Raw genomic sequence first — 24,685 nt, 5'->3', positions numbered from 1 at the left:
CAAAGACCGAAGACTGCTGGTGCTGGCGCCCACCCTCGACCCATCCTGTCCTGTCCCACACAGCCCTGTGCTGTGCAGAGCTGATCCCCCCGGGGTCGGCCGCCACCCGCGTCTGCAGTGTGCTCCAAGCTTGGATCCGGGATCACAAACGCACTTTGGAGTCATTAGTCATGTGTGTTCCCAGCCTTTGTGTTCCTAAGAACCTCTGGCTCAAAAAAAAAAAAAAAAAAAAAAAAAAAAAAAAAAAAAAAGGAAGACAATAAAAACAAAAAAAGAAAAAAAAGCTAAAAAGAACACCCCAGAAAAAGACAGACTCTCTCCCTCTCCCTCTCCCTCTCCCTCTCCCTTTCCCTCTCCTTCTCTCTCTCTCTCTCTCTCTCACACACACACACACACACACACATCTGGACACCCCCCCCCCCCCATTTGTGATCCAAATCTCCACTCAGGGGCAGAGGGCAGCCCCCAGGGACTTCTCCAGGCTCAAACTCATTGGTGACTCTAATACGAGGGGCTTATCAGGTTTTTGGTCCCTTCTCGCCATGTTCTGTCATTTTAAGCGTGATGGGCTGATCATTTTGAGTTCCATTTCTCACTTATTATGTCATCAAAAACTGTTCGTGTTTTTCCATGTTTAACATTCTAATGGTTCCAAAATAATCTATCAAGCAAATGTCCCCAAACCGACTGCTAGATGTTTGGGTTACTTTGAGATCTTTGCTGTCGTAAATAAAGGCTGCGGGAACAGCTTTGCTCGTCTGGGTTTCCACGACAGCATCAGGTAATTGGCGACTGTGGCTCTGGGTCAGCACTGCCAGTCTGCAGAGACGGCACCGGCGCCGGCGTCTGGCTCAGCTCGCACCTGCTCACGCCGGAGCTCGTCCACAGTCTGCGTGCGACCTCCTCCTTTTTCTCTTTATTAATGGGCACAGTGCCACACTCCAATAGTAATGAATTAATTTGCATATCCTTAATCTCTAGTGGCATCAGATGTTTTCCTACCGTTGATTTCCATTGTATTTCTCCTTGCATAAACTGTTTATTAGCTTTGCCAACTCTCTGGTGGTAATTGTGTGAGAACTTTTTATATGGTTTTGTCTTTTATTTAATCTAGGTTTTTTTTTCTCTTATGTTATTGTCACGGGTGGGCTGGATTTCATTAAAAAACAATTAACAATGTTTTATTACTTTATTTTTCATTACTCTATTTTCCATACTTCCTTGGCATTTTTTTGCTTGCATTTATTAAAAATGTATCATCTGTATTTACTAGGGAGCAATTAGTGGCTCATTTTAAATTTTTTTCTAGCTTTTAACAATATGTTTCATGTGAGGGATTTGTTACATATGTTTAATTCCTTATCTAAGATTTTTAAATTATTTTTTTAAAAAGATTTATTTGTTTATTTGAAAGGCAGAGTTACAGAGAGGGAGAGGCAAAGGCAGAGAAATCTTCCATCCACTGGTTCATTCCCCAAGTGGCTGAAATGCCCAGGGCTACGCCAGGCTGAAGCCAGGAGCCAGGAGCTTCATCTGGGTCTCCCATGTGGGTGCAGGGGCCCAAACACTAGGGCCGTTTTCTGCTGCTTTCCCAGGTGCATTAGCAGGGAGCTGGATTGGAAGTGGAACAGCCGGGAGTCCAACCGGTGCCCGTGTGAAATGCCAGTGCCCCAGGCAGTGGCTTAACCCGGTCTGCCCAGCGCCAGCCCCTATCATGCGCTTTTTAAATGTGTGTTTTTTCATGTGTGAGGGGTAATTTAGCACGTAGCTCACATTCATCCGTACTGCTGCTCAGTTTCATTCAACATGTCCTCTTCCCAGAGTTCTCTTGGGCCAGGCCCTTCCTGAACGTGGCAGGTTCTGTCTCCAGGTTCCGATTCATCCATTCCACTAAAAATCCAGAGCCCCCCCGACGTGTGGATTTCCAACATCTCGCCGCTCCACGCTGTTTTCGCTTTCTGGCTTGAAATGGGGAGAGGAGGACAGGTGTGGCCAGTGATGGAGTGGGGCGGCGCTCAGCAGGGCAGGGGCGTTCCGGGTCTCCAGCCCCTCCAGAGCTTCTTTGTCCATGCTCTGACGTGATCATTCCAGGAGAGCCCGGGCTAGGCCTGCTTTCTAAAGCTAAGCTCAGAAGAGGTTTAACATCCGATCGGCATCCCTCGGCACCCTCCTTTTTCAGGATGTCACCCAGAAAACATGGACACAGACGCCGAGTTGAAATCTCCAGGATTTCCCAAGAATACTGCCACTGGCCTATCTTTCCAAACATTTGAAAACTTCAGGAAATCGGAGCTGCTCCCAACATGTCTGGCGGTGTCAGTTAAGCTCGGAAGGACCAGGTTGGTCACACAGAGAGGGTTCGTCCAGGAGCGCCTCCTGGGAAACCTGTCCAGCCCTGGTCGCTGCCCCAAGGGACTGGTCCCCGAAGGCGGTGCCGCAACCCTGGGGGAGGCTGAGGTGAAGAGAGCAGTGGTCCTCGGGTCCAGCTGGCCCCAGGCACACCTGGGACCCCAGCTGGTCTTTCTGGGCCTACCAGAGGGAGAGCGGCCTCCCCTCTTGCTCTCTGCGAGTTAGCTAATTTCCCAGACTCCTCTCCGGTTTGCAGCTCGCCCACTGAGAGCCTTTGAGCGCGAGACTTGGAAGGGACACGCTGCTGCTTTGCCGTTTGCTTTATTTTTGTCTCTCTTTCTCCCGCGCTTCCGCCAAACCGTCTCATCCAGCGTGACGGAAGCGCGGGAGAAAGAGCGGCCCCTCGTCCTGGCCTGGGCCGCGTCTGGGGTGACGGCCGTGGTTCCCTGGCCTGGGCCGCGTCTGGGGTGACGGCCGTGGTTCCCTGGCCTGGGCCGCGTCTGGGGTGACGGCCGTGGTTCCCTGGCCTGGGCCGCGTCTGGGGTGACGGCCGTGGTTCCCTGGCCTGGGCCGCGTCTGGGGTGACGGCCGTGGTTCCCTGGCCGGTGTCACTGGTTTTACGCCGGTGTCACTGGTTTTGCACTGGAGCAGGTCGCACTCAGGAAGCAGCTTCTACTCCTCTTTTAAAAATGATTCTCTAAAATTAGAAATGGGCTTGTTCTGTGCAATGATCCCTTTGTCTTTTAATCCACTGCTAAATGACAGTTTTCTTTTTGTGGACTTGTCTTTGGGGTGGTCTCCTTGATGAAGCCTACATTTTTCATGCCATCAAATTTTATTTGCCTGAATGTTACTAAAATACTATATAGCTATATTAATACATAAAACTGGAGTTGGTCTTGTTTCAGACTGGTATTGGGGTCAGGAGTTTGTATTTTTCTCAGAGGGTGAAACAGCTGATTGTCATTCGGGAATAATTTGTAGGTTATGATCACTGAATGGGGATCACTCATGGGGATGTTTATGTTAAATATTTCCTGTAAAATATTTGCCCAATTTAATTATCATTTGAGATTTGTAGCCACGTAATTGTGCACCATTTACTTCATTGATCTGCAATCTCCAATGCCGATTCTTCTGGTTCCTTCTACGTTTTAATGACACTTGTCCTTACTGGTTTTCCCGATGTAGTTCTCTTCACGGTGACTGCTCCCCTCCGCTGCTCTCCTGCCTGGATGCCAGTGCTCCTTCCCTCACAGCACAGCTTCCTCGGGGCCCTGGCCCAGCCCAGGCCCAGTGCCTGGCACGCAGCCCACGCACGTCTGAGCTCCACTCATGAATGCTGAGTGGGTCAGCGCTGCAGGCACTTTGCAGATGCTGGGAATATCCAGGTGATCGGGACAGGACGTGTGACGGTGTCACCATCGGGACAGGACGTGTGATGGCGTCACGGTCAGGACAGGATGAGTGATGGCGTCACGATCAGCATGTGATGGACATGTGACGGCGTCACGGTCAGGACAGGATGAGTGATGGCGTCACGATCAGCATGTGATGGACATGTGACAGTGTCACGGTCAGGACAGGACTGTGATGGTGTCACGATCAGGACAGGACGAGTGACAGCGTCATGGTCAGGACAGGACGAGTGACAGCGTCACGGTCAGGACAGGATGAGTGATGGTGTCACGGTCAGGACAGGACAAGTGATGGTGTCATGATCAGCATGTGACGGACATGTGACGGCGTCACCATCGGGACAGGACGTGTGACAGCGTCACGGTCAGGACAGGGCGAGTGATGGCGTCACGATCAGCATGTGACGGACATGTGACGGCGTCACAGTCAGGACAGGACGAGTGACAGCGTCATGGTCAGGACAGGACGAGTGATAGCGTCACGATCAGCATGTGACGGACATGTGACGACGTCATGGTCAGGACAGGACTGTGACAGCGTCATGGTCAGGACAGGACGAGTGACAGTGTCACGGTCAGGACAGGACTGTGATGGCGTCACGGTCAGCACATGACGTGTGACGGTGTCACAGGACTCGCATTCTAGGTCTGATCGATCCACTCCTGAATTAATAACAGCGCATTTAAAGCTACGCCTTTGCTCTCAGTACTGGTTTGCCTGCACCTGTAGAGTTCTGATAGATAGTGGTTTGACTACTCCTGTCTGTGGCCCCACGGATGTGGGCTATTACGAGCCTGTGTCAGTTCCTTCCTTAATTCGTTTGTCATTTAGGAAGCAAGTTACTTTAAATGTCCAGGCAGCTGGCTAGCTGGGACTAGTCTCTAATTTTATTGATTTCCATCACATTGCACTCGGGGAGTGTAGAATGAACACGTTCTGCTGTATCTCCATACTTTGCTGCTCAGTGAGCTTCTGGATTCTTATTTTTTTTAAATACATTTTTTTTTAAATTTATTTGACAGGCAGAGTTAGACAGTGAGAGAGAGAGAGACAGAGAGAAAGGTCTTCCTTCTGCTGGTTCACCCCCAAAATGGTCGCTACGGCCAGCGCTGTGCTGATCCAAAGCCAGGAGCCAGGTGCTTCCTCCTGGTCTCCCATGCGGGTGCAGGGCCCAAGCACTTGGGCCATTCCCCACTGCCTTCCCGGGCCACAGCAGAGAGCTGGACCGGAAGAGGAGCAACCGGGACTAGAACTGGAGCCCATATGGGATGCCAGCGCCGCAGGTGGAGGATTAACCAAGTGAGCCATGGCGCTGGCCCCTAGATTCTTATTTTTAAGGTCACCAGTGCTATAAATTTCTGGAGAAAAAAATTTTGGATGTCTTTTGTAGCAGAAGCATTAGATGAGCATGTTTTTAAAGTTTTTATTTCTATTTATTTGAATGGCAGAGAGAGAGAGAGAGAGAGAAAGAGAGAAAGAGAGAGAGATCTTCCATCCATTGGTTCATTCCCCAATGGCTGCAACAGCCAGGGCTGGGCCAGGCCAAGGCCAGGAGCAGGGTGCTCTATCCGGGTCTCCCACATGGGTGTCAGGGGCCTGAGTACTTGAGCCATCATCTGTTGCCCCTAAGGGTGTGGATTCGCCAGAATCTGGACAGGAGTGAAGGCAGGATTTGATCCCAGGCACTCTGATATGAATGCTGGTGTCCCAAGCAGCGGCTTAACCCACTGTGCCACAACACCCACCTCGATTAGAACATTTTTCATAACTTCCTAAAAAGACTCCCTGTATTCTGAATGACATCCGGGTTGACCTAATCTAACATCAGCAGTCTTTTCTGGAAGACACTGTTTCAGAATGTTTTATTGCATTGTCAGAGGGTCTGAATAATGTTCAGTGCTGAAAAATATAAAGCTGTGGTGATGTTCCTAATTATTTACTTTCTGAATTAATTTTTCTTTGTGGTTTTGAAGCATAATAAACAGAGGTTTTCTTGTTGCTCTTTGGTTGTTATATTAACTGGGTCTTTCTGAGGCTTCTCCATGCTTGGAGTCAGCTCTTTTATAAGATTGGATTTTTTTAAAATTATATGCTTAATCATCAGTTTTGCATCATTTTTTCCCTGCTTCTTCACGATCCCATTCTACCTGCTATAAGTTAAATTTCTGTTCCCTGTCTCCAAAGACTATGGTTTGTTAAAAATACTTTTTATTGTGGCCAGTGCTGTGGCGCAGCGGGTTAAAGCCCTGGCCTGAAGCACCGGCATCCCATATGGGTGCTGGTTCTAGTCCCGGCTGCTCCTCTTCCGATCCAGCTCTCTGCTATGGCCTGGGGTAGCAGTAGAAAATGGTCCAAGTCTTTGGGCCCCTGCGCCCACATGGGAGACCTGGAGGAGGCTCCCGCCTCCTGGCTTCAGATCGGCGAAGCTCTGGCCATTGCAGCCATCTGGGGAGTGAATCAGTGGATGGAAGAACTCTCTCTGTCTCTACCTCTCTCTTTAACTCTGTCTTTCATATAAATAAAATAAATCTTTTAAAAATATTTTTTATTTATTTGAGAGGAAGTAAGTGAGAAAAATACAGATAGAGCTCCCCCTACAACTGATGTTAAAACAGTATGCATTCATCTAAAATTCAAACTGAACTGGGCAGCCTGTGGTTTCATCTGGCAATGCTGCCTCTGCCTGCTCCCTGCTCAGTCCATCCCTCACTCCTTGTGTCCCCACGACCCAGGCTTCCTGCCTGGACATTTGCACTTGGAGATCCTCAGCCAGGTGGCAGGGTGGCTGGCTCCCACTTGTCACCAACATCCCAGCTCTGTCATCTCCTTGGTTCCCTAGGGGCCCTGATTCTCTTCCACCCAATGTCTCTCCCTCACATTCCCTGCTTTATGTTCATCAGCTGCTTCCTAAAATTATTTATTTATATTCTTTTTTTTTAAGATTTATGTATTTTACTTGAAAGTCATAGTCATACAGAGAGAGAGAGAGAGGCAGAGAGAGAGGCAGAGAGAGAGAGGTCTTCCATCCACTGGTTCACTCTCCAATTGGCCCAAAGAGCCGGAGCTGCACCAATCCAAAGCCAGGAGCCAGGAGCCAGGAGCCTCCTCCGGAACTCCAACGTGGGTGTAGGGTCCCAAGGACTTGGGCCATCTTTTGCTGTCCTCCCAGGCCATAGTAGAGAGCTGGATCAGAAGTGGAGCAGCTATGGGATGCCGGCATTGCAGGCGGCAGCTTTACCTGCTATACCACAAGGCCGGTCCCTATTTATATTCTTAATCTACAATTGTGCTCCTTGCTGAGATGTTAGCTCCCAAAAGGTCTAAAAAAAGGGCCAGCATTGAGGCATAGTGGGTAAAAACCCCACCTGCGACTCCACCATCCCATATGGGCACCGGTTCAAGTCCCGGCTGCTCCACTTCTGATCCAGCTCCCTGCTAATGCCTGGAGAAAGCAGCAGAAGATGGCCCAAGTGCTTGGGACCCTGCCAGCCACCTGGGACACCCAGATAAAGCTCCTGGCTCCTGGCTCTGGCCTGGCTCAGCCCCAGGAGTGAACCAGCAGATGGAAGATCTCTCTCCCTCTCTCTGTAGCTCTGACTTTCAAATAAATAAATAAAAGCTTTAGAAAAAGAAAAAAACGTCAAGAGAGAGGAAGGCCTTTAAGTGAATGGGTGAATGAATGAAGTGTATGAATGAATGAACTGAAGACTTTTCCAGTCCAAGCAGCTGGAAAGCTACAGGTTCGCAGCTCTGTGGCACGGCACCTGCACAGGTGGGGGCGGCAGGCTCTGCTTTGTTCCTATCTAAGATTTTCTAAAATTCTGGCCTTTTATCCAGCCTCCCTGCGAGACTACCACGTTCCCCAGGAAAATGCAGGGAAGCACTGGGGGGGGGGGGGGTGTTTAGAACACTATGGAGGCTCCAAGAGCGACTCGCAGTTAACTGTTCGGTCGGCAGAGACTTGCAACAGCCAGAGCTAAAGGAAGCCGGGTCTGCTGGCACACGTGCCAGCCCAGCCGGCAGCCAGGCAGCTGCGGTCACCATGGGGACGAGGCGGCCCTTCAGGACCCATCCGGTGAGGTGGGGGAAGGCTGCCAATGTGCGGGAGCCAGCCCGGGGACGCCTGGCATGGGCTTAAAATGCATTTCCTCCTCAACAAGGAAGAGGCACAGAACCGGCTCCCCATGGAAGGAGAAATGAAAGCCGCCTGCAGCCATCATGAGCCAGGGCTTCTGGGCTTCCCGCAGGGGGGACACCCACAGCAGGACCGGAGCAAAACCCCTGCCTGGGAATCCGGCTGCCGGAGGCGTTGCAGTCACCTCTTTGCAAGCCAGCCCGCCTGGCCCATTTGACCACGGCTCTCAGTTTGTCAGAGACATTGTTTGTCAAGTTTACTAAAAGTACGCATTGCACTTTTAAGAGCCTTTAAACAGGAAGTTGAATTTGATTACTGGTATGGAAAGATTCTTTGTTGTGTATTAACTAAGCTAAGATTGATTGACAAGAATATCTTGAAGCTGCTTAGTACAATAAAACAATAAGCACAGGCTGAGGAATGAAATGCTGTCTTTTTTAAAAATTATTATTAATTGGAGCCAGCACTGTGGTAGAAAGTTAAGCCTCCCTCTGTGGTGCCAGCATCCCATATGGGCACTGGTTCAAATCCCGGCTGCTCCACTTCCAATCCAGCTTTTTGCTGATGTGCCTGGGAAAGCAGTGGAAGATGGCCCAAGGCCTTGTGCCCCTGTACCCACATGGGAGACCCAGAAGAAGCTCCTGGCTCCTGGCTTCTGCATGGCCATTGCAGCCATTTGGGGAGTGAACCAGCGATGCAAGATTTCTCTCTCTCTCCTCTCTGTATTACTGTCTTTCAAATAAATAAATCAATCACACAGAGAGAGGAGAGGCAGAGAGAGAGAGAGAGGTCTTCCATCCCCTGGCTCACTCCCCAGTTGGCCACAAAGCTTGGAGCTGCACCAATCCAAAGCCAGGAGCCAGGAGCTTCTTCCATGTCTTCCATGCAGGTGCAGGGGCCCAAGGCCTTGGGCCATCCTCTACCGCTTTCCCAGGCCATAGCAGAGAGCTGGATCAGAAGTGGAGCAGCCGGGTCTCAATCCGGTGCCTATATGGGATGCCGGGTCAGGCCAGGGCATTAACCTGCTGCACCACAGCGCTGGCCCCAATAAATAAATCTTTAAAAAAATATTTACTATGTATTTGAAAGGCAGAATTAGAGAGAGCTGGGTGAATCTGAAGCCAGGAGCCAGGAGCTATTTCTGAGTCTCCCATGTGGATTCAGGGCCCAGGGACTTGGGCCATCCTCCACTGCTTTCCCGGGCACCTGGGACTAGAACTGGTGCTCATATGGACATTGCATGCAGTGGCTTAACCTGCTGTGCCACAATGCCCGAAATGCTATTTGTTCAATTAAAATGTTGACCTTTCATTAGTGATGGGATCGTGTTGGGTCCTTGTCACTTCCTCGAGGTGCCTGGGAATCTATACCCATCAAGCATTTAAAATATTGTCTGCTAAGTCAGATGGAGCATCAGTCTTGCTTTTTAATATATAATTATTTGGGACAGAGACAGGCAGAACTCCTATCTGCTGGTTGTTCCCCCAAATTCCCACAATGGCCCCAAGTGGAAGCCAGGAGCCAAGAATGCAACCCAAGTCTTGCTTTTGTGCCCTTGACCATGGAACTGTAGTTAAGTTTGAAGGGCAGTTGCTGGGCCTGCCTTCCACGCTGGAGCACAGGGTTTCTGTCTCTGGCTGTGACTCCCGATCCCAGCTCCCAGCCAGCAAAGACCTTGGGAGGCGGCAGCGATGACTCCAGTAATTGGGTCCCTGTCATCCTGTGAGAGACCTGGATTGAATTCCTGGGTTCCAGCTTCAGCCTGGGGAGCGCTTTCTTTCTCTCTCAAATAAACAATACAAAAATAAAACTTGAAAATCATTTTAATATTAATTAAATTAAAACTGTAAAATGAAGAGAATCCAAAAGAGACCAGAATTGTCGTCAAATTGGTTGCTCCATGAATTCAGTATTGGAAAAAAGAAAAAAAAATTAATCAGCTCACTTTAAAACAAATGCCGGAAATCTTGGGCCATCACTGAAAATAGACTGACTTTAATTGGTTCCCTCTTGGTTCCCTGATGTGCTTGTCAAATGTGCCAGCTACAGCAAGAAGGAAGTATGGCAGCGAAAGTCGCTGAGGTCTGAATCCCGAGTAAGGGAGAAAGCTCTGGCTGCCAGCGTCAAATTAGTTGAGAACACAACACACACACACACACACACACACGTTCGAATTCTATGAACACAAAACCTTCCAACGACCACAGAGGTTTGTAAACTCTGCCCACTGCCCAATTATCCTGAGTGCGACAGAAGCCCCTGAGGAGCCAGCCGAGCTCAGGGTCACCCTAATGAGCGCCTTCTGCAGCTTGGGGCCTGCCCCGCCCCTGCAGCCCCGTCCCACCCCACCCCCACGGGGAGCCCTTACCCATAAAGCTCCCTGCAGAGCAGCGTGGTCAGCTTCTTGAGATGAGGAAGGCTGCCGGAGCCTGTCTTCACAAATTCCGAGTCCAGCGGGAGCTGAGTGCCCAGGTAATCCTGGATGGCTTTAAGGTGCTCTTCTGGAAGCCTGGAAAGAAAAAGGCAAAGTTCATTCTGCTTCCCTTGGCCACCAGCACCAACAGCCACAGCGGCACCAGGAACAGGGCTTCCTTCTCAGAGTCTCCGGCTGAGCACGTGTGCACCTGCACGCCCGTGTCCTGGGTCTTACTGCAGGGGCAGAGGGCAGAGGGCAGACGGCAGGGCAGGGCGAGACGAGGGGGGCTGGAGAGAGCAGGTGCCTCTGGCGGCATGTGTGCACGCTGCTGGGAAGAAGCCATGCCGTGTGAGGGCTGGGAAGTCGTTGTCCTTTCACAAGGAGACGACGGACTAAGAAGTGTACAGTGGAAATCCTGCCACACAGATAGGCTCTGAGGGCTGCAGGGCGAGCTTGTAGAGACGGCCAGAGGCCTGGCTACCTGCCAACTCCAAATCACGGCCCAGGCTCCCAGCAGCGCACTGTGGAGCAGGGCCCTTGGGGAAGTCTGTGTGGTTCGTGATGGGGCTGGGGCTGGGGGACGGTGCAAGCCACTGACCTTGTCCTGCCTGACTGGGACCAAGCCCTTAAGTTTCCAGAGTGGATGGGGCTGGAAGGTAGGACCCGCTGCCCTTGCCCCATGGCCCCTGTGGCCCAGGCACAAGCAGAGCCCTGTTGGGTCCCCTGGGGGCTGTCCCCTGAAGTTGCATCAACCTCTACATTCTATCTCCAGCACCTTTTTGTCTGGGCAACGTTTGAATCTCTGTTCCCATAATAATGGAAAATATCGCTGAGCATAGTACACCAGACCCTACGCTAAATACTTTATCTTTAAATCCACAGGTCAATCTCACAGGCAGCTGTTGTTGTTGTTACTATTATCCCTGTTTTAGAAGAGAGGAACCTGAAACTCCAAGATGTTAACGACCTGCGTGGAAAAAAAAAATCCTTCAAAATCCCCATTCCATCCTTGACAAAGAATCCACGGCATTAGAGGCCGCACAGATTTTTCAAAGCAACCATGAAGGAATGAAAAGCCGTTGATTTTGGTTGGAGAGCAGCCCTGGCAACTTCAACCTGGTCTTCCTGGCCGGAGCCCCTGCTGTGGGCTGCCAGGTGCATTAGGAGAGCGGAAGCCAGCATCACCCAGCCACGGGGGTGCCAGGCTCGCTGCAGAGCCAGGGGAGCTCCTGTGAGAACAGGCTGGGGAACCGCAACCAAAGGGGAGAAAACGTGGAAGCGTTAGAATGTTTGCACCTCCTGTCCTCCACTACAAAGAGGGGCGCCATGCCAGGGCCGCCCCCATGGTCATTGCCACACCCAGAAATAATGCTCCACCCAGGGGCTGGTGCTGTGGTGCAGTAGGCTAATCCTCTGTCTGCGTCGCTGGCATCCCATATGGGTGCCGGTTCTAGTCCTGGCTACTCCTCTTCCAATCCACCTCTTTGCCATGGCCTGGGAAAGCAGTAGAAGATGGCCCAAGTCCTTGGGCTCCTGCACCCACGTGGGAGACCTGGAGGAAGCTCCTGGCTCCTGGCTTCAGATTGGAGCAGCTCCAGCTGTTGCAGCCATCTGGGGAGTGAACTAGCGGATGGAAGACCTCTCTCTCTGCCTCTCCCTCTCACTGTCTGTAACTCTACCTCTCAAATAAATAAATAAATAAAAATAATGCTCTACCCATCTTGGGTGCCAGCAGCCAGCTCTGTGGGGGCCCAGAACAGGGGAGAGCTGGGCAGCAGGCTTGGGGTGGGTGTGGGCGACTCCCCTGTGAGGACCATAGCTACTCAGGGAGCCCTGGCAGTGCAGGTACTGGTGGCAGGAAAAGGAGCCATGTGCAAGCCCCACAGGGGACGCACAGGCCCCTGCAGCTCTGCAGCGGGGCTGTGTCCTTGGCCCTAGGACGCTGTCACTGCAGAGCTGGCTCCTGGTGGCAGGAGTGTGGACTCCTGGGCCTGGGGAAGATGGGCACCTAGCGAAGCCACCAGTGTCCATGTGGCCACAGCTGCCTGTGTAAGCGGGGCTCCCTCAGACGCGCTGGCAGGGGTGGGCGGGCTCAACCACAAGCTATCCTAAGGTGGAAGTGGGACCCACCCTCCTCTCTGAGCTGACCCAACCAGGCCTCTCGTGGGAAGGAAGGTGGCAAGGCCAGAGGTGCCCAGTCCAGGGTGCTGTCCTCTGCTCTTCCCCGGCACATCCGCGGCTTGCCCCACAGCCCACCGGGACCTGTGTTAAATCCTCCCCAGATGGCCCGATTCCAGGGCTGGTGCAGGGGACATAGCTCCTGCAGCTCGGGTGACGTAGGGTGAGAAGCTCTCCCACAGCAGTGCCACACAAGAAGGGAAGCCCCGGAGTGATCAGCTTCTCCCACTCATGGCCATGAGGGTTCCCTGCAGGCCCGGGGGTGGCTCATGACCCCATGCCACAGCCCAGACCTCTCCACTCAGCAGCTGGGACCAAGGGCCTATGGCATTTGCATCACATTTGCATCACATTTGCATCTGCATGTTTCCAGCCCTGGGCACAATCTGACACCTTAAGCCAGCCTGAATTTTTCTGACCACCCCAGCTCTGTCACAAATGTCACCATGTAGCCCCAGCTTCCCCACTAAGGGGATAATCACCTCGTGATGCCCCCCTGGGGCTGGACAGGGAGGCGGGGGCATCATTAGGGAGGAAGATGACCCCTCCTGGGCCCATGAGCCACCCTCCTGGTGCTCTGGTCTGGTCTGTGGGAGGGAGCAGCCTGCACTCACGTGTTGTGAGAATGGAACGGAGCGAGCAGGTGCAGCAGGTGCCGAGGCAACGCTCCCCAGAGGATGATGGCAACCTTCTAAGTGCAAAGTGTGAATTCACGAAGGGGACAACTGAGACTCTAACACACGGGCTTAAAATAAATGTAGGGGCCGGTGCTGTGACACAGTGGGCTAAGCCTCTGCCTACAGTGCCGGCATCCCATATGGGCGCCAGTTCGAGTCTCAGCTGCTCTTCTGATCCAGCTCTCTGCTATGGCCTGGGAAAGCAGCAGAGGATGGCCCAAGTGCTTGGGGCCCTGCACTCAAAGAGGAGACCTGGATGGAGCTCCAGGCTCCTAGCTTTGGCCTGGTCCAGTCCCAGCTACTGTGTCCATTTGGGGAGTGAACCAGCGATGGAAGATCAATATCTATCCTTTCCCTCATAACTCTGCCATTCAGATCAATCAATCATTAAAAAAAAAGTTGGTAAGAAAAGCATGAAGAACCTGGTTACAAAAACAAAACAGGCAAGGGACACGAACAATATCCCCTGGGCCAAAACAATAGGACCCTGGCTAGAAAGTAGAAGAAAACGACCACAGGTGCTGCCCATGGGGATGAAGACCTCAGTCCTCGGCTCTGGCCAGCGGGGGGCCTGGGCGCACCTGCCTCCGTGGGGCACCCACCAGACTCCTGGGAGGGCCTGGGTGCACCAGCCTCCGTGGGGCACCCACCGGCCCCCCGGGGACCCGCCAGGCAGGGACTCACCCACTGGTATCCATGCTCTGCAGTCGCTGGAGCAGCATTTCCGAGAGGCTCGGCCGGCTGACCTCAGGGGCTCGGGAATTCTCCACCAAAAGAGGAAGCTCCTTGGGCTCACAGGGCCCGGCAGACAGAGGGATGTTTCTCGGGGGCAGCTCCGGCGGGGACATGACGCTCTCTGCCCGAGAGAACAGCAGGAACACCCGCAATGAGGCTCCGAGAGAGCGTGACTCCGCCCCCCACGCTCCCCGCAGCCCTGTGAGGTCCTTGCGCCCATGTGCCAGGCTCCTAATGGTGTCCCCATCACTCCTCTCCCTCCTACTTCCTCAAGAGTGGCAGGGACAGGGTCTTTGTGATCCCTGGTGCCCAACTCATGGTGGCGTTCAGCGGACACCTGCTGGAGTCACATGTCCCTCTGGGCTCAGAGGCCGGGTGGCCTGGAGGGCTGCTGACCAGGGACAGAACAAGCTGCAGTGTCAGGCAGGCTAGCAGGTGCCTCAGGTTAGGCAGAGCCAGGCCTGGGCAGAGACCCAGCCCCGACCATAGGGCCTGAGCACAGGTGGCCAGAGCAGGGGCAGGAGGCAGGCCCAGCCAGCTGCTCCTCTGTCTCCCATCCCATCCATGCCATGGTGGTCCCCGCCCTCTGCTCCACCTCTCCCGCCCCTGCCCTCCCTTCTCTCTTCCTCTAGAAAAATGGGGGTGGGGGCTCCTACACTCAGAAACCTGAAAGATGAAACGCAACTTGAACTTGGTCTGAGAGATGGGAACCCTGCCCATCAGGTTTAGGAGAGCTGCCAGCCTGCCGGTACCCTGCACAGGCAAAGGCCATTTAGCCCCTGGGGGCCAGGACTCCCTTCCCAAGCCTCTCTCCCACTCCGAGGGGCTGCCTGGGTCTTTCGGGCTACAGGTCTACTCCCTCCCCAAGCCTGGGTCAGGTTAGAGCCCCAGAGGCGGCAGCTCCTTGAGAAGAACCAGGCTGACTTAGACGCCTGGGAGACAAATGCCGCTTGGCTCGGTTCAGGCTGACAGATGGGTGGCTGTGTTTGGGGGAAGTGAAGCCAGCGGTCACGAGACAGGGTTCCCTTTCTAGCACTGCACAAAGCATGCGCGGTCCTTTCCCCAGATGGCCGTCCCCAGAGGGTGGGCCGAGGTGGCACTGCTGCGCCACAGCTCCTGGGGGCGGCATAGTGCAGGGAGCGGCCATGTGGAGGCCTGATCCCTAGGCCTCTGCCCGCACCCCGGTCTCCATGGGGCTGCCGCCCTTTGGGGAACACACTTCCCCAGAGTCCAGGAGGCAGCTTGCCATCCTACGCAGTGGAGACCACCCATCAGCCTTGTAACCACAGAAAGGGGGTCTCTGGGAGGGTGGACGTGGGGGTGCTGGTGGCCCACAGGCAAGCCTGCAGGATTCAAAGGGCACCAGCACGTGCCTGGCAGGGTCGGGTGGGCACCAGGCCAGCAGGCTCGGCATCTCTGGTCTCGTCTCCCCTCGCAGAGTTGGGGGGAGCCTGCGGGACCTGGTGGTCTCCAGGGGGTGTGATTTAGGAGGAGCTCTGAACGGCTGAGGGGCTCAAGCAGGCACCTCGTGGTTTCCCCTTAGGATAGGAGCCGCTCCCAGGAGCTTGCTGTCTGTCTCTGCTTGACTTCGTGTAGCTGTCCCTTGCTCTGTGGCCTTTGTCCCAGACAGCGGAGGGCAGCCCTGAGTCTCCCACCCCGCGGACGATGATCTAAAGCAGCACCCGTCTCCTCCTCCTGCCCAGGGCTCGGCCCTCAGCCTTGGTTCTCCGGTGGAGCCCAGCCCGCTGTGCACGTGAGGACCCCCGCCGGCAGCCGCACCTGCGCAGGGCTGACCCACGACCAGTCACCGGCTCATCTGATCCTCGCGACACCCAGAGCGGGGGATGCTATTTCACTGTCTCTTTCAAGAGAGGCCCGTGGCTCGGAGAAGCTTAGCAACTTGCCCAAGGTCACATGGCTCAGGAGCTGTGACACGGGAATTCTCACGTCTGTCTGAGCCCAGAGCCTGTGGTCCTTGCCTGTCCTTAACCGCCCCATCGCACTGTCTCCCTGTGACAATAGGACCCGCCTAGTCCACAGGGACTCGTGAGGCTTGGGGGAGGGTATCCCCAAGGCACCCTGGCCCCCTCCTACCTGTGTCCTCCTCGGGCTCGTCGCCGGCGTCCTCCTCCTCCAGGGGCACGGGGTACTGCAGGTGCGTCACCAGCCCCATGTTTTCTTTCTTGTAGAACTCGATGAGCTGGTCCAGCTTGGTGAAGAACCTCATGGGGACACCTTCGGACGCCTGAGGACAGAAGTAACTGTCACCAAGCAGACGCCACCCAGCCCCGGAGGCCACCTGCGGCGGGGCCAGCAAGACCGAGGGAGGGCCCCGGCGCCTGCACACACACCCTCACATCCTGCCCTCCCACAGAAGGTGCAAATGCGATCATTTTAAGGTCTTTTTTTCCCTTGCAGTCTAAAAACAAAAACCACATTATTTTGCAAGTATTTCTTTACAGAAATAATACAGAACTCTATCAATTTTTTTTTTTTTTTAAACAAGGAATCGGAATCTGCTCTTCTAGACATTTTGGGCATGTGTTGGTGGGGGAGTTATTTTTGTTTTTCCCCTCCCCCCACAAAGATCACTTATTTTTAAACACAGGGGGAAAAAAATCTACTCTGCAGTTGCTTTGCCTTTATTTGTATTTATTTGTTGTAATTCTGTTTTATCAAAGCTCAGAAAATGACCTAGACAAAAATCTGTCTGTTTGGATCTCCGTTGACGGTGAGGGAGGAGTGGGAATGGCGGTGATTCTGCCCGGGGCTGTTGAGATGCCCGAACCCCAGGGTCCCTTGCTGTATGGCTCCAGCCAGAAATTCAAGGTCTTCCATGAGCCCCCAGCCCTACTGCTGCTGAGGCCCCGCCTAGCTGAGACTCCACCCACAGGGAGGCCACACCCCCCGGGAGCTGGCAAGGGCATCAAAGAGGTGCACATTCAACACCCCTGGCCCTGCCCACTCTGTGCCTGTGATCCTGCCCCCTTGTCCTCTCCATCACATCATCCAATCAGTGACCCCCTGTGCACCTGAGGGTCTTCAGGGTTACAGGTGGGCGGGACAGGCTCAGACATGGGGACAAGACTGGGCGGCACTCACACCGGCCTCTAAGCTCTCGCTCCTGGGAGGGCAACTCCAAGCTGCAGCAGGACACTTCGCATGCCGTGCAGCCACACCTCCATCAGTCACCTGTGACTCGGGCTTTCTCTGCCCCCTCTCCTCTCCTGTCTGTCGATCCATGTGTTTTGTGTGTGCCTACGCACTGCACACACGCATCAATCTATCCATGGCGTGTGTGTGTGTGTGTGTGTTGCATGGTTCAAGCTATTGAGCAAATGTATAGAGAGTTTCACAAAAGGCTTTGTTTATTCTTTTCGAAAATCTCCTTGTTTTCACAAAGCCCCTTGTTGAACAATTTCTTTCAAGCAACTGTTAAATCAGAAATCTCACAGCAGCAGCACCAGCAGCAAAGCTTTCTACAAAGTGGCTCGAATAGGTTCAAACCCAAAAGCAAGCAAAATAACAAAAATAATTGGACATAATGCAAGATCTGTGACCCAGATTCAGTGACAGCTGTTGGATGGCACCTGTCAAGGAGCCCTCAGCTACTGGATGGCGCTTAAGTGTTTGGAAAAGGGAAATGAAGATACCAGCGAGAATCGAAGTGGAAGGATTTGTGTGTGGATCTGAAAAGGGCTCCCAGCCTAGGGTGCATGGGCCATGCGGGCCGGAGACGGCACGTGAGCTCTGGGCCTCAAGGTTCACTGACGTGGACAGCGTGACCCTGTGGCCCGCCACAGAGCCGAAGCACGAGCGCTGACTGCGCATACTCTCTTTCAGAGACGCGAATTCAGGAAATCCTTGGCGCGCTCGGTGAGAAGCGGCTCGGAGTGTCTAAAAGGACTCGAGAAGCCGGGGCTGGCGCTGAGGGCTGCTGACAAGGCGGATGCCAGGACACGGCTGCGGTTAGGGAGCCAGGTGACACGGTGTCGTAGGGCCTGCGGGGTCGGGGTGGGGCATGAACTGTCCGGGTTCGGGTCGGAAGGCAGCACCTGCCACACTTCCCACCAGGGAGGGGGCTGCGCAGGCTTCCCAGCGCTGGGCCCCGTTCCTCGTCCCGAGCAGCGGCCAGAAGCCCTAAGGCAGGTGCTAAGGGAGTGCTGTGGTCCTCTGGGGGTGACACTGAGGCCAGGGCGGGGGCCAGGGGCGGGGCCGGCAGCAGACCCCTCCTCTCTAGAGCGGACAACCAGAGCAGGAGACAGCTTGCTTCTGAAGAACAGCTTTCCCTAACCTAGTCACGTGTACGAAGACCCAGGCCCAGACAGCCCCCATCAGGGTTTGCTGGGTCAACAGAGTGGACACGAACTCAGCATCACAACCCAAAGCCGTGCCGAAGAAAACACAGCTGTTTAGAAGAAGGTGAAACAAATACCGATTCCGCCTCCTGCCTCCCACGGACATCTCCAGCGCTCGGGAAAGTTCTGGGTGATTTCCAGCAAGATCATGTCTGCCACGCCTGTGCAGACAGCTGCCCAGGAAGCCGAGCTGCGAGCCAGCGGCTGCTTTGGCCTGGGCTCCCGGTGTCTGCTTGGGAGTCTCTCAAGGAGCAGGTCTCCTTGCAAAGGAGGCATTCAGTGGACCTCGTGGTCAGAAAGACGGGAAGAGAAACAGGTGCCCATTGAGTGCCACGCCGGGCCTTGCAGGGAGAGGCCCCTTGGCCCTTTGTGCTGGACACCTGAGCTCACCAGGGGGGCAAGACCCCCGGGGAAGGCACCCAGCTCTGGCACAAGGGCCTCCCGGGGCCCCGGCAGTCAGCAAAGGGAGGACATCGCCGTCTCTCAAACAAGGCACAGCTGTGTCCAGGCTGCTGGAGGCCCTGGGCCGTGCGCATGAAGACAGGGGTGCTTCTAGAAGCAGTCCCGGCTATGACTGTGCAATGCTCAGCAGGGGGTGGGGTATCGAGCCAGGGAGCTCAGAGCACCACACAGGCTGAAGTTTCCCCGTGAGTAATTTTAACTTCAGCATCATCTGCTGTCTCTGAATGGGGAAGTGAAACAGGACCATCACAGAGGAAGGCCACACGCGGAGCTGGCGGGAGCCTTGTGGCGCCCGGAAGCCCCTCCCCGAGGCTGTGCCAGCCTGTGGGGTAAATCATCGATGGCCAAAACAGCATAGATGGCCACCGTGGACGTCTCGCAAATGATGGGAAAGCTCTGAGGTGTAGGAAACAACACAAAGAAACAAAGACCTCACTCGTTATCCCACCACTCCAAAGCGGCTGGGTCTAGGTCACAGGGAAAGCCCTAGACAGGGCATAAGGAGGGAGTGACCACGGCACTGGCTGTTGTGACCGGACCCGCATGGCAGGGGGGTCTGGGGGTGGCCGCTGTTTCTGTTCCCATCGCCCAGTGAGGAGACTCTGGGCCCTGGAGGCTAGGGCGATGCTGAAGGCTTCAGAGGTGTGGGGAGAGCAGGGGCAGCGAGCTCACAGGCTGGGGGAGGGCAGGTGCAATGTGGGCCCCAGGCCAAGCATCCGGGCTCCAAGGCCACCAAGGCATTTGCTCTGCCTGGAGACACAGGGCCAGGCTGGCTGCTGCCGCCCTGCCTGCCCCATCCTGTCCTGTGACTCTCACTGTGAGTGGGCCCCACCCCTGCCCGGGCCCTCCCTCCAGCCCCCTGCACCTCTGCCAGCCCCCAGAATACTGTCTTAGTTTCCCTTCCGTCCTGGCGCCTGTTCTGAACCTTTCACACGTTCTCTCCTCCCAGCTCTCACTGGGACTCACAGCTCTGGCTGTTGCACCCATTTGAGGGAGAGAACCAGTGGATGGAAGCTCCCTGCCCCCCTCACTTCTTTTCTCTGTCATCCTGACTAATAAGTAAACAATAAATAAATCTTGTTCTGGAAAGACAGTCGGCTCATCCTCTCTCCTTCCCTTCCCTTCTCTTTCCTGTAAAACATTTTCATGGCTCCCTTCCACTCCCTCCCTTTGAAGGGCCCAGGGCCAGCAGGCTTCCGGGGCTGAGGCAGGAGATGCAGAGCCAGGGGGTGAAGGGTGCAGCCAGGATAAGGACGTGGCCAGGGTCCTCAGAGCCTGCACAGCGGGCCGGGCAGGGGGTCGGGTCAGGGGGCGGCACAGGAGGAGACGGGTTGCACACTGGGAAACAAGCGGGTAAAGAAATACACACGGAGGAAGGAGTTAGGCTGGGTGAACTCTGTTGTGCGGGGCTGGAATGGGAAGCATCGGTGAGAACTCAGGGTTTTTGTACATATACAGGTAAACACAAGTGTATGTATACATGTGTACACACATGTAGTTCTTATGAATACATGTATTTACCATGTATATGCACATAGTTCCTTGTACATGTACATATTTCCCATGCACATGTATGCACACACACAATCTCCTAGCTCTGTCTGCTGAAGCAGCAATAGCCCAACAGCAATGAGCACACCTGCTGCTCCTGCCTTGGTCACTAAATACCTTCCCGCACCAAACAGAACCAGCGCCCGCTGGAGGAATCACTGATTCCTGCAGCCCCGAGACCAAACACTGAGAAAGTGTCACAGGAGCCCGGGACAGCTGCCGTCTCAGGAAGCAGGCACTTGCCCTCCACGTCATGGGACTTCTCAAAGGGACACTGAGAGGACAGTGGGCGGAGCACCCAGCATGGTCAGGATGGCAACGGAACAAATCACTGATTCAGGCAAGAGTCATTGATACACGCTGCGACACGAGGAGGCAGAGGATGCCCTCAGATACCCTGCCAAACGGTTACAAATACCGGAAGGAAAAGAGCAGCTGGCGGACATGGCCTTAACCAGGTGCTCCTGGGTCATCTCACCACTACCAGGACAGGGCAGCTCCGCGCGCCTTCTGGGACGAGGGCCAGAGAAGAACACAGCACACTGCTGGGTGCTCCTGCCAAATGGGGAACCAGCCACGGGGACACACCTGGCAACCCCAAGTCAAGTGACCGTGGCAGAGCCATCAGTGCCCAGCTCATAGGCGCTCAAAGGGGTGATGAATATATGGGACATGTGACCCTGGGCTGGACCTGGGTTGGAAGTCGGGGCTGGCAGAGGTGGAGAAGGTGTATATTCACACTTGGTCATCTTTGCTCATTTTTTGTTGCTATAACAGAACACCCGAGACCAGGTCATCTAGAAAGAACAGAGCACAGGTTCTGGAACCTGGGAAGCCCAAGAGCGCCTCCTGCTGTTTCAAGTCCTGGAGAAAGGAGAAAGGGCAAGTGAGCGTGAGAGCCGAGCCATGCGGGGCAGCTTGCGTGGTAATAACCTGCTCTCTCCTCACCTAACAGCCGGGAGAACAAGACTCACACCTGTGAGGGGGCACCAACCCCTCCTGATGACCTCGTCGCTGCTAAAAGCATCCTGCCCCCCTCCCCCCAGCCAAAGCCATCGATGGCAGTTCAAGTTCAACATGAGTTTTGGCGGCGACAAATCACATCTAAATCACAGCAATAATCCCATACGATATATATAGACGTCCAATACGTGTAGTTATTTCTATTAAGACTATGGGAGGGCAGGTGTGTGGTGCAGTGGTTAGGATGCCTGCTGGGACACCCACATCCCATACTGGGGTGCCTGGTTAGAGTCCCGACTCCTCCACTTCAGATCCAGCTTCCTGCTTACGTGCACCCGGGAGGCAGCAGAGGGTGGCTCCAGCAGCAAGTCCTTGGATCGAGTTCTGGGCTCTTGGCTTTGGCTTGGCCCAGCCCTGGGGAGTGAACCAGTGGATGCAAGATTTCCCTTTCTCTCCCTGTCTCCCCTTTCCAATAAAGTAATTAAATGTTTTCTGAAAAGACTTTTGGAGAAATGTGAGTGGAGTCTAAGTAATAGTAATATTGTATCAGTATTAATTTCATGATTTTTAAGATTTATTTGAGAGGCAGAGTTACAGAGAGAGAGAGAGAGACAGAGGGTCTTCCATCCACTGGTTCACTCCCCGAATGGCCACAACGGCCAGAGCTGGGCTGATCCAAAGCCAGGAGCCAGGAGCTGCTTCTGGGTCTCCCACAAGGGTGCAGGGGCCCAAGCACTTGGGCCATCTTCTACTGCTTTCCCAGTCCACAAGCCAAGAGCTGGATCAGAAGAGGAGTAGCCGGGTCTTGAACCCGTGCCCATATGGGATGTCGGCACTGCAGCCAGTGGCTTTACCCGCTATGCCACAGCACCGGCCCCAATTTCGTGATGTTGATGTTAAAGGTGGTAGCGAATGAGAGAGTCCTTATCACTCAGGAAGAACACACTGAAGCATTGCCAGCAACTTACTCCCCAAGAATTCAGAAGAGTAACAGTGGTGATATGAGACAGAGAACCATCAACTCAGGTCGCTGAATGCTGGCTTGGGACAGGGAGTGCAGGGGACACAGGACGTCTTTGTATCTTCCTAAAATTTTTCTAAGTCGAATTACTTTCAATATTAACATTTTTTAAAAAGGCATTCAGGCGGTAAGGTGGTGACACGTACAGTTTTTTGAAGAAGACACTACAATAAGAAAAGTTCTGGAAACCAACTTATGTAACCTATTTAATTAGTGCACACACACACAAAGGGGAGAGAGATGTAAAAGTCTAAAGGTGTCCAATTCCCTTTTATCCTACAAAAACAGGTCTGTGCTCGCCTAGATTCCTGGACAAAGGCTGCAGATACCCTGGAAACACGGGCGAGGCCCAGGTAACGGTAATTCTACGGATACACCAAAGCATACAAAGAGAATCCCGGGGGTCAGCACCACACAGCGTGGGTGCATGGAGCTGAGGTGGTGGCAATGACCCAGACGAACATCACGGCAAGGGCCGCCGGCTTGCCTGGGGCGGAACAGAGGGGCCAGGGGCAGCACTGGCTCCCTCAGCCCAGTGTTGTGGGCTACGGCTGCAGGCTGGAGACACAGGGGACGGTCAGGTGTGGCAGAGCCGGGCTCCTGCAAAGGTCTCATCCATTGGTACAGTGATGTGAATATGACTCGACTCCCAGGCTCACGAAGGAGCTTGCTCCTTAAGGACTTATGTTAATGGTACTAGGATGGTAGAAAAATCCAACTATGGGCCGGCACTGTAGCACAGTAGGTTAAGCCTCTGCCTGTGGCACAGGCATCCCATATGGGTGCCAGTTCAAGTCCAGGCTGCTCCATTTCCAATGCAGCTCCCTGCTAATGCACCTGAGAAAGCAGTGGAAGATGGCCCAGGTGCTTGGGCCCCTGCAGTCACAGGGGAGACCTGGAAGAAACTCCTGGCTCTGGGTGAGCCCAGCTCCGGCCATTGCGGCCATTTGGGGAGTGAACCAGCAGATGGAAGACCTCTCTCTCTCTCTTTCTCTCTCTCTCTCCCTTTCTCTCTAACTCTTGTTCTCAAATAAATAAATAAATCTTTTTATTAAAAAAAAATCCAACTCTGGTGTTTAGGGGCATAGCCTTGGGAGGTGATGAGCCTGGATTAGGTCATTAACGTGGAGCCCATGATGACTCCTGGGGAGAGGGATGACAGACAGGCACCTGCATTCCCCACCCCTTGCCACGCGATGCCCGTGCAGCCTCATCACCCTGCCAGCAATGCCACCACCAGAGACCAAGCATGGGGCCTGCCTGACCTGGGACTCCAGGTCTGTGAACCAAGCTATGCCTCTTTTCTTTACACAGTAGCCTATCTCAGGTATTTCATTATAGTTAAAAAAAAATAGCTGACACGATTGAGGAGCAAGGTGTTGTTCTGGGCTTAGTTTCTGTTCTCTCTCAGGGCCCATGGACTTGATTGAGCCCCAGCGGGAGGGGCTGCCACCTGGAAACTGCTGGAATGGACATGTAGATGGAGGAGCTGTGGGTCTCCCGGCATGGGTGGAGGCCATGCACTAGGCAGGAGGCTGCCCCTCCCTGCCATGAAGAGCCTGATGGACTCATGGGCAGGCAGCTTTGGCACCTGCTACGGAGCCCTAGGCTGGGATGGGGGCCCTGGTTTCCTGGTGGCACAGGGGCAGTGGAAGCATTTCCAAGGTATTTTGCCCACTGCAGACCCATGCAGTGGGAACGGGGGGGGGGGGGGGGGGCAGTGCTCTGTGCCACGCCTGAAGGGCTCTGTCGGGGACAACTCAGAACTATTGGTGGGAACTTTCCAGGGGGCCACCGAGCTGCCATATCTCCGATAGGTGGTCTGGCCCTGTGGGTTCCCGGGGCTTGGCGCTGTTGGGAGGGGAACAGGGCAGGTGGGGACATGAACTCTCCAGGCCCAGGGAGGGGCTCTTCCCACTCGCCCTTGGTCCCTGCTTCAGAGCCCTGAACAGTCCTGGGTACCAGCAGATGGTGGCGAAGGCACAGGTCCCTGCCGTGTGTCTCATGCCAGCGGCAGGGGAGGGGTCCCTCCAAGAGGAATCCTAGAACCTCCCTGGACCTCCCCAGGTGGGGACCTCACCTCTCAAATGGAGAACAAACATGTGGTGAGTGCCAAGTGAGGGAAGGAGGGATGGATTAACCGCCGGGCATGGACAGGCGTGGGGCCAAGTGTGCTCTTATGTGATACCCACATACCAACGCTGCAGGTGGGCGTGGCATTTTCAGGTTGCAGGTGCAAAAACTGAGCGCAGAGAGGATGCACAACGTGCCTGGGTGGTGGGAGGCACTGTTAGAAGAACAGCGCCTGGAGGGGTGTTTCCAGATGAGAAACAATCGGAGATGTCGGGTGTGGGTGTCCGTGTGCTTTCTCGCCAGATGGGAGCCAGCTCTTGGGACAGGAAGAGTCCGGGGCTACCAGCT

At 54.2% G+C, this 24,685-nt stretch overlaps 1 protein-coding gene across 1 annotated transcript in view; it reads right to left on the bottom strand.

Annotated features, from left to right (window-relative positions):
* The window catches only part of INPP5D (inositol polyphosphate-5-phosphatase D), a 140,073-nt gene that overhangs the window by 79,402 nt on the left and 35,986 nt on the right, over positions 1 to 24,685 (bottom strand). The window contains exons 3-5 of the mRNA XM_062202517.1: positions 16,004 to 16,154; positions 13,859 to 14,030; positions 10,272 to 10,412 (exon numbers count right to left, since the gene is read on the bottom strand). Of these exons, the coding sequence (XP_062058501.1) occupies positions 10,272 to 10,412; positions 13,859 to 14,030; positions 16,004 to 16,154 (464 nt within the window). The remainder of the gene's footprint in view (positions 1 to 10,271; positions 10,413 to 13,858; positions 14,031 to 16,003; positions 16,155 to 24,685) is intronic.

The sequence above is a fragment of the Lepus europaeus genome, chromosome 1 (assembly GCF_033115175.1).
Source record: "Lepus europaeus isolate LE1 chromosome 1, mLepTim1.pri, whole genome shotgun sequence".
Lineage (NCBI taxonomy): Eukaryota > Metazoa > Chordata > Mammalia > Lagomorpha > Leporidae > Lepus > Lepus europaeus.
This window is presented reverse-complemented; position numbering and strand designations above follow the sequence as displayed.